This window comes from Sparus aurata, chromosome 10 (assembly GCF_900880675.1).
Source record: "Sparus aurata chromosome 10, fSpaAur1.1, whole genome shotgun sequence".
In the NCBI taxonomy this organism is placed as follows: Eukaryota; Metazoa; Chordata; class Actinopteri; order Spariformes; family Sparidae; genus Sparus; species Sparus aurata.
Window position 1 is genome coordinate 8291656 of NC_044196.1, and position 9332 is coordinate 8300987.

The following is a 9332-nucleotide window of genomic DNA, read 5'->3' on the forward strand; positions in this document are numbered from 1 at the left end:
TTTATGTTTTTATTCCATCAATTTTCACCTTTAATTTTATGTATGTGTTTTTATTTTCTTTCCTTTTTTCTTTGATTTATTTACATTTTTTATTTAATTGTATTTCTTTTAATTCTTAGTTTGTTCTTTCTTTTAATTTGAACTATTGCTGTTTTTGTTCTTCTTTTATTTTTTAATGTATTTGTTTTTTGTTTTATTTTTAAATTCATTCATTTTATTGTTATTTATCCTTTTTTAATTTCTTTTAAAAAACGTTATTTCTATTAATTTTTCAATTTTAATTTTCTTTATTTATTTTCTTCTTTTATATATTTTTTTCTTTCATTTTATTTTTGTTCTATATTTGTATTTTCTTTCTTTTGTTTATTTCATTTTCCTTCGTGGTTAATTTATTTGTAGTTTTGGTCTGCTGCTCATCAGTAGTTAATGGTTTTGACGTCTTCCTTCACATAATAATGTGTCAGCGCTCGATGAGATGAATGATAGTTTGAGCAGAGCAGAAACAAACACACAGTCTGATTCCAGCATCTCGTCACACATTTATTAGATTGTACAAATTGATCACAGTTACACACTGATACACGACGTCACATCAATAAAACTGGACCCAGATCAGATTCCATCCAGAGGAAAACACAACACTCTATAATATCTGAGGCATCCAGCTGAACGCCTGTCAGCTGAACTCACTGCTGCTTCAATAAGGACGTGGCAGCTCAGCTCCCTGTAAAGAGAGAGAAGCTACAACACATTTCTCTGATGTTAAACTCTACTGTGCCTCTTCAATCACTGCTTCACTTTACACACTTCAGCAGTGTTTCCATCAGAACCATCAAGATAAAGTCCAGCATGGAGTGGCTCAGTGAATGTGGTCTGGACTCTGTGGAGGAGTCTCATGGTGTCAGATGAGACGCTGTAGAAGGACAGAATACCTGCACTGTGATCCAGGAACACTCCTATTCTGGAGGAGACAGGGACGGAGATGGAAGTAGGCTGACTGTCATGATAGAAGTCATAACTACCACTACTGTGACAAAATAATGACCAAGACTTCTTATTGTGTCCAAACAAATCTGATCTATCAACACTCTTGTAAGCGACTGCTACATCAACAGTCCCGCTCTTCTTCTTCACCTCCCAGTAACAACGTCCAGTCAGTTCTTCTTTACTCAACACCTGCTGATAGCCAGTGAATCTGTCTAGATGATCAGGATATGGTGGATTTTTACTATTAAATGTTATTTTTCTGTTCTCCTCTGATAAAACCAGATATGTGTTTGCTGTGTTTGGATCCAGTGTGATCTGACGTGAATATTGTAAGAACTCCGCTCTTAAACATAATTTCTCTGTAAGAATCAGCTGCATTAGATCTCTGGCTGCTGTCACAGCTGCTGTCACGTCCTTAAAGGCCTGCAGGCGGTCGATGTTTGGTCTGGGTGAGATTGTAGACTCAGTCAGTGTTGACAGTGAGGGGTAGCTGTGAAGAAACTGGGTGTGGTCCTCTGTGAGCGAGAGCTTCTCCAGCTCAGCGTCTTTCTTCTTCAGCTCAGTGATCTCCTGGTTCAGCTTCTCCTGACGCTCTTTGGCCAAACTAACATCCAGTTCCTGCTGGGATCTGATCCGCTGCTTCACATCAGAGCGTCTGGTCTCCACCAGACGGATCAGCTGGGTGAAGATCTTCTCACTGTGCTCCACTGCTTCATCAGCACAGCGATTGGTCGTCTCCACCTCCTGCTGAAGCTCCTTCACGTCTTTCTCTCTGTCCTGGATTCTCTGCTGGACGTTCTGCCGACTTTGAGCGAGCTGCTTCTGCTTCTCTGCCCTCTCTGTGGCAGCTGACACTGTGTCGTGGCCTTTATGGTCGTCCATTGAGCAGACCAGGCAGATACACTTCTGATCAGTGTGGCGGAAACTCTTCATCACCTCATCGTGACGGGAGCAGATGTTCTCCTGGAGCTTCTTGGACGGCTCCACCAGCTTGTGCTTTTTAAAAGCCGGAGATTGAAGGTGATGCTGCAGGTGTTGCTCACAGTAAGAAATCTCACAAAGCAGACAGGACTTGGCAGCTCTCAGCTTCCTCCCAGTGCAGACATCACAGGCCACATCTTCAGCTCCAGCATAGCAGAGATCAGCAGGAGCAGCTTGGAGTCCAGTCTTCTTCAGCTCCTCCACTAACTCTGCCAACATGGTGTTTTTCAGCAGCTCAGGCCTCGGTGTGAAGCTCCTCCTGCACTGAGGGCAGCTGTAGATCCTCGTCTCATGCTTTGTGTCCCAGTGGTCTTTAATACACTTCATGCAGTAGTTGTGTCCACAGGGAATAGTCACCGGATCCTTCAGTAGATCCAGACAGATCGAACAGCTGAATTTCAGCTCGTCCACTCGGTTTCCTTGCTGCGCCATCTCACCTCCGAAGAACAGAGAGCGTCTGAAGAGTTTTACCTATTCTCAGCCAGTAAAGGCATCGAGCAGGAAACAAACCGTCTTTTATGGCTCTTTGAATTGCAGTGATTTGTCTCGTCAGCTGTTGCACTTTGGAGCATGGTGAGATCACCAATCCCTGAACTGGCCGATCTGTGAGAGGAGGGAAATATACCGTCAGGAAAGGAGCAGCTTGAACTTTGGAAAAATTTATGACTCTTTTCTACATGTCTACAGTCGGGCTGAACTTTGGCAGCGTGTTCTGCACTCTTTTAACCTCGTCTTCATTCTGGAAATGTACGTGACATTGTCCTCAGCAGCTTTCAGTGTAGTCCAGAGTAACTCCAGAGCTGCTGTTGAGTTTTGGGCTCTTCTATACGCTGAAGAAGTGCTAATGAGGCCATTTAATGAGCTCAGAATACTTTTTTATACTGATAGCTTAGTTTATGACATTGAGACTGTCACCTTCCCTCGCCACTTTTTAATTCAGTCATCCTTTAAATGTGTAAATCATAATAATCTCATCTTGATCTGCACATCTGACAGTTGGGAAATATCTCAGCATCACCTTACAGTCTTACATGATAAAATACTGAAGCTAATCACCACAGCATCCCTTCATCCCTCCTGCACAGGCAGACAAACCTTCCACTACTACAAACAAACCTTGTTCCAACTCCTAAATGATCTACCATGATTTCCACTGTCGCTGGAAACTGCTCCAATGAGCTTAAAACCCTCAAATGTGGCTTTATTAATATTAGATCACTGTCAACAAAAGCCTGACTGATTAATGATTTGATCACTGAGCATAAGCTGGACATGATTATGTGAAACATGGCTGACACCTTTAAATGAAGCCTCTCCTCCTGACTATAACTACGCCCATGTTGCTCGGCCTCTAAACAGAAGGGAGGTGTTGCTCTAATCTACAAATCTATTTTCAGTTTAAGCTCCAACCAGGATATTAAATTTACTTCATTTGAGGCTCTGGTTTTAAAACCATCATCATCAAATAGTAACAGCCTTGTCCAGGGAACAGGCTTCACCTGCTTGTACTGTACAGACCTCTTACTCCCAATTCCTAGAAGACTTCTATGAATTTATTGCAGACCTTGTGACTCACTCGGATAAAATCCTAATTATTGGGGTTTTCAATATCCACTTCAATAAGCTCTCTGACCCTCTAGGGAACGCTTTTTGGAGACTTCTTGATATTTCCAACTTTATTCAGCTTGTCCATGAACCCACTCATTCCAGTGGAAACACTCTGGATCTGATAACTTCCCATGGATTAGATGTGTCAGCCCTGAACGTGTCTTCTGTCTCCTCTGCTGTGTCGGACCACTTTCTCAATACATTTAAACCATCGTTAGCTTGTCCCTGTATCAGTGACACAAATGTTTTCACTTCTCATCATAGCAATCATAGCGACCGTAGCCAAGTTAGATGAGTTATGGGAGATGAGTAGGGAGACAGGTCAACTCCTCTTTTAGTCTATTGGATAATTTACCAAAGTGACCAATTAGAAGAAGTGGGCGTACCGGAGAAGGGACTCTTAAAATGCCGTCACAGGAAGAAAGGGGAGGGTGGCACTTGGTAGATCTCCGAAGATCGAAGGTTTGATAGGATATTGGATAGGGCAGAGGGCGAAGTATTTTGGCAATGCTTTTGGAATAGATTTGAGAACTCCAGAGGGCGACCGCACTCTAATTCGGATGCTGGCTTGAGATCTGTTTCAATAAAGATTGCTCTATCATTCCACCCAGCCTTGCCTCCGCAGAATTCTTTTATCAACATACTACTCGCCGACACCTTTGACGAAGAAAGCCCAGAAACTACACTCACAAATGAAGTTAACTCGGTTCTTGTTTCGCTCCTCGATTCTGTGGCACCGGTCTCTACCAAGACAAGACGACTAAAGACATCAACTCCCTGGTTTACTGATGAAACCCACGATCTCCAGCAGGCCTGCAGGAAAATGGAATGAGCATGGCGTAAATCTAAATTGGACGTTTTTTTATTTGCTTGGCATGACAGTGTACTAAACTATAAGCGTGCTCTAAATACTGCTTGAACAGCACATTTCTTCGGCCTAATAAACAATAATAACCTCAATCCTAGATTTCTCTTCAACACCGTTACTAAACTTACTCAAAAGCCACAGTCGGTGAGCTGTGCACCCTTTAATGCAAATGATTTCTTAGATTTCTTTTGCAATAAATTTGATGAGATCAGAATCAAAATTAACTCATCATCTCTGGCTTCCTCATCAATGTTTATTATGAAACACCCTTCTGCTGATTCTGAGTTAGTCTCAGCTCTAAACACTTTTGAAAATAACCAAATAACATGTTACTTTTCATTGTGTTTGTGGACCCTGGTGATGATGATACCGAGTCAGATAGCAGCTACAGCACCAACAGGAACCACCCAGTTCAAACTACTTTTGCCACACCGAAAGGTCTCCATGGTAGAGGCAGACCACTATTATCACCATCAACATGTGAATTACTCTTCTGTATTACTTGCCTGCTGAAATGTAGCTGTCCCTTAATATATTTAAAAGGGTAAAGCTCTAAATGTTACTTGGAGTTGTCATTGCTTAAATGATCCAACTCAACTTTTAAAGACTTAAATAACATGTTAAACATCTTTACAAATGAACTTAATTCTTCCTCCTCATGCATGTATGCATATATTTTTCAGACATCATCTGTGGGAACAAGAACAAAAGCATATTTTTGCCTTTAAATGTCAGTGTTGATCATGAGTATTAATTTCCACAGACTCATATTGGATTTATTTTTGATATTTCCAGACATTTCTCAAACCAGAGCTGCAGGCGCTGCACATCTTGAAAACCTTCCCTCACACTCAGCAGGGTAGGACCAGAGCCTTCAGCACTTCCTGGTATAAAGCCTGTACAATACAATACAAGGTGTAAAGAGCTGAGCACGGCTGATTTTGAATATTATTATTGTTATCGGTTTAACTGAGAATTTGAGTGGCAGTGATGAGTTATTTTTCTAAAGAGTAAATAGTACATGGATCACTGAGATGTTTAGAGTATAGTATGGCTAATGTTCTTATTTTTACTGGTAGGTTGTGCCTACTCTGCTTAAAACTGATTACTACACAGAACACTGCCATGTTCACTGCTAGAAGCACTAACTTCTTACTAACTCTGTACAACAAACATGCTGGTGCTCTGTGTGTTACCACTTGGTAAGAGTTCACCCAGCAGATTTAATGAAAACAAACAGTGTGTAACTGTACCATATAAAATGAAGTGATCGCTCATATTGAAGTGGGCAATCAGTGGCTGCTTTTGTTTTTGTTATGTCTGGGCACCCCAGACGTAGACTTGTGCAGTCAAATGGCAAATCATTGTCAGTCACCTGTTAGTCTGCCTCCCTCAAGTCTGACAGTTAACAAAGAAAACAGAAGATATTACGATGTTATTGATGCCCCTTGGCTGGTTAAAACATGATAAACTGCCCTCCTGGTTGGCAAAAAACTGCCATCTTGGTGTCTATAATGTGCCATTTGTATTGCATATAAAAATGTCCTGCCCTTCAAAAAGTCTGTGCACGCCGCTGGTTTCAGCTCTAGACTAACGCTGCAGATGGATCCTGATGATGGAAATGTTGGACGGACGTGTCTCAGAACTCTTTTATTCAGTGTCAGCTGTCAGTATTTGACCTGGAAAGCCTGGAAGAGCATTATTCTCATCCTGAGCCCTCACGAGCTTGACCGGACATCAGTTTGATTCTTCTGTAGACTTGGTCCTTAAAGAAATCCTCATGCAGCCTGTTCATAGTGGAGGACAGTGTGACCTTCATGTCACATGAACACACCACTCATACAGAAACTGCTCTGACGGAGGTTTGCAGAAGCTACAAGCTGCTCTACGCCCAGTTTGACTTCCTGCAGTCAGTGTGTGTGTGTGTGTGTAAATAAATGAAGCTTTGACACATTTCAGTCGTTTGTTTTTGTTTCATTTGATTTGTACTTTTTTTGTTATTTTTTTGTATTTATTTATGTTTTAATTTTTTTTAATTGTCGTTAAAAAAAACAATTCTTTCTTTCTTTAAATGTTTACTTTTACTTTTACTTTTATTTTTAATTTTCATTGTTTTTAATGTATTTCATTAATTTTCCTCTTTAATTTTATTTATTCATTTTAATTTCCTTTCTTTTTCATTTTATTTTATTTATGGTTTTTTATTTATTTGTCTGTCTTTGAATTATGTTTTTACCTTGTCTTTCTTCTAATTTTAACTTTTAATTTTATTTATTTTTCTTTTATCTATGTATTGTATTCCTTTTTTCTTTTCTTTTTATTCATTTATTTTAATGTTGTTTATATTAATTTATTTTTATTTCCTTCTTTTTTTTACTTTAATCTTATTCATTTATTCTTATTCTTTCTTATTTGATTGTTATTTTATCTATTATTATTGTCTTTTATTAATATTTCTTATGTAATTTTTTATTCTGTATTTTTACTTTGTTTCCTTTTGTTCTTTCCTTGAATTTTTCACTTTTAATTTACTTTTTAATGTATTTGTAGTTTTGGTCTGCTGCTCATCAGTAGTCGATGGTTTTGACGTCTTCCTTCACATAATAATATGTCGACGCTCGATGAGAAGAATGAAAGTTTGAGCAGAGCAGAAACAAACACACAGTCTGATTCCAGCATCTCGTCACACATTTATTAGATTGTACAAATTGATCACAGTTACACACTGATACACGACGTCACATCAATAAAACTGGACCCAGATCAGATTCCATCCAGAGGAAAACACAACACTCTATAATATCTGAGGCATCCAGCTGAACGCCTGTCAGCTGAACTCACTGCTGCTTCAATAAGGACGTGGCAGCTCAGCAGCTCATCACCATCACACATATATACACATTCTGCATCTGATACAACACACACAAGAGGTCCAATCAGCAGAACCATCCGGGCTCACATCACTTCAGTTCTCCCTGTAAAGAGAGAGAAGCTACAACACATTTCTCTGATGTTAAACTCTCCTCTGCCTCTTTAATCACTGCTGCACTTTACACACTTCAACAGTGTTTCCATCAGAACCATGAAGATAAAATCCAGCATGGAGCGGCTCAGTGAATGTGGTCTGGACTCTGTGGAGGAGTCTCATGGTGTCGGATGAGACGCTGTAGAAGGACAGAATACCTGCACTGTGATCCAGGAACACTCCTATTCTGGAGGGTACAGGGACGGAGATGGAAGTCTTCTGACTGTCATGAAAGAAGGCATAACCACCATTACTGTAACAACGTAATGACCAAGACTTCTTATTGAATCCAAACAAATCTGATCTATCAACACTCTTGTAAGCGACTGCTACATCAACATTCTCGCTCTTCTTCTTCTCCACCTCCCAGTAACAATGTCTAGTCAGTCCTTCTTTACTCAACACCTGATATGCTCCAGTGAATCTGTCTGGGTGATCAGGATACGCTGGATTTTTATCATTAAATGTTACTTTTCTGTTCTCCTCTGATAAAACCAGATATGTGTGTGCTGTGTTTGGATCCAGTGTGATCTGACGTGAATATTGTAAGAACTCAGCTCTTAAACGTAATTTCTCTGTAAGAATCAGCTGCATTAGATCTCTGGCTGCTGTCACAGCTGCTGTCACGTCCTTAAAGGCCTGCAGGCGGTCGATGTTTGGTCTGGGTGAGATTGTAGACTCAGTCAGTGTTGACAGTGAGGGGTAGCTGTGAAGAAACTGGGTGTGGTCCTCTGTGAGCGAGAGCTTCTCCAGCTCAGCGTCTTTCTTCTTCAGCTCAGTGATCTCCTGGTTCAGCTTCTCCTGACGCTCTTTGGCCAAACTAACATCCAGTTCCTGCTGGGATCTGATCCGCTGCTTCACATCAGAGCGTCTGGTCTCCACCAGACGGATCAGCTGGGTGAAGATCTTCTCACTGTACTCCACTGCTTCATCAGCAGAGCGATTGGTCGTCTCCACCTCCTGCTGAAGCTCCTTCACGTCTTTCTCTCTGTCCTGGATTCTCTGCTGGACGTTGTGCCGACTTTGAGCGAGCTGCTTCTGCTTCTCTGCCCTCTCTGTGGCAGCTGACACTGTGTCGTGGCCTTTATGGTCGTCCATTGAGCAGACGAGGCAGATACACTTCTGATCAGTGCGGCAGAAAATCTTCATCACCTCATCGTGACGGGAGCAGATGTTCTCCTGGAGCTTCTTGGACGGCTCCACCAGCTTGTGTTTCTTTAAAGCGGCTGATTCAAAGTGATGCTGCAGGTGTTGCTCACAGTAAGAGGCCACACACTGCAGACAGGACTTGGCAGCTCTCAGCTTCCTCCCAGTGCAGTCATCACAGGCCACATCTTCAGCTCCAGCATAGCAGAGATCAGCAGGAGCAGCTTGGAGTCCAGTCTTCTTCAGCTCCTCCACTAACACTGCCAACATGGTGTTTTTCAGCAGCTCAGGCCTCGGTGTGAAGCTCCTCCTGCACTGAGGGCAGCTGTGGGTTTTCTCCTGATCCTCTTCACCCCACGTGTCTTTAAAACACTTCATGCAGTAGTTGTGTCCACAGGGAATAGTCACCGGATCCTTCAGTAGATCCAGACAGATCGAACAGCTGAATTTCAGCTCCGCTGGGTTTCTTTGCTGCGCCATCTCACCTCCGAACAACAGAGAGCGTCTGAAGAGTTTCACTTCCTCTCAGCCAGTAAAAGCATCGAGCAGGAAACAAACCCTCCCTCAGTGTTTCACAGTTGCATGCTGGTCCGCGGTAAAGAGGCGGCCTCTGGCACGTCACAGCATGTCGGTCACACCCGTCTCTACTCTGGACGAGAGGTTTGTGTAACTCGCTTTACTTTCGGTCAAAACGAAACTGAACTATGTCAGACAGAA

The 9332-nt window shown here is 41.8% G+C and overlaps 2 protein-coding genes across 2 annotated transcripts; both read right to left on the bottom strand.

Moving 5' to 3' along the window:
• Positions 1-519: 519 nt before the first annotated feature.
• On the bottom strand, positions 520-2400 carry LOC115589337 (tripartite motif-containing protein 16-like). Its single transcript, XM_030430181.1, has 2 exons — positions 2326-2400; positions 520-2202 (listed from the first exon to the last, which is right to left on the bottom strand). The coding sequence occupies exons 1-2, from the start codon at positions 2398-2400 to the stop codon at positions 787-789; spliced, it is 1491 nt and encodes a 496-aa protein (XP_030286041.1). The 3' UTR covers positions 520-786.
• A 4714-nt stretch (positions 2401-7114) lies between these two features.
• On the bottom strand, positions 7115-9332 carry LOC115590258 (E3 ubiquitin/ISG15 ligase TRIM25-like). Its single transcript, XM_030431547.1, has 2 exons — positions 8073-9332; positions 7115-7506 (listed from the first exon to the last, which is right to left on the bottom strand). The coding sequence occupies exons 1-2, from the start codon at positions 9093-9095 to the stop codon at positions 7504-7506; spliced, it is 1026 nt and encodes a 341-aa protein (XP_030287407.1). The 5' UTR covers positions 9096-9332; the 3' UTR covers positions 7115-7503.

Excerpts from the sequence above, each read along its gene's own strand:
- LOC115590258 (XM_030431547.1), bottom strand. The coding sequence starts at position 9,095 with ATGGCGCAGCAAAGAAACCCAGCGGAGCTGAAATTCAGCTGTTCGATC.
- LOC115589337 (XM_030430181.1), bottom strand. The coding sequence starts at position 2,400 with ATGGCGCAGCAAGGAAACCGAGTGGACGAGCTGAAATTCAGCTGTTCG. Across the intron at positions 2,203-2,325 it reads TGGATCTACTGAAGGATCCG|CTGCTGAAAAACACCATGTT; the intron begins GTGACTATTCCC and ends CCGAGGCCTGAG.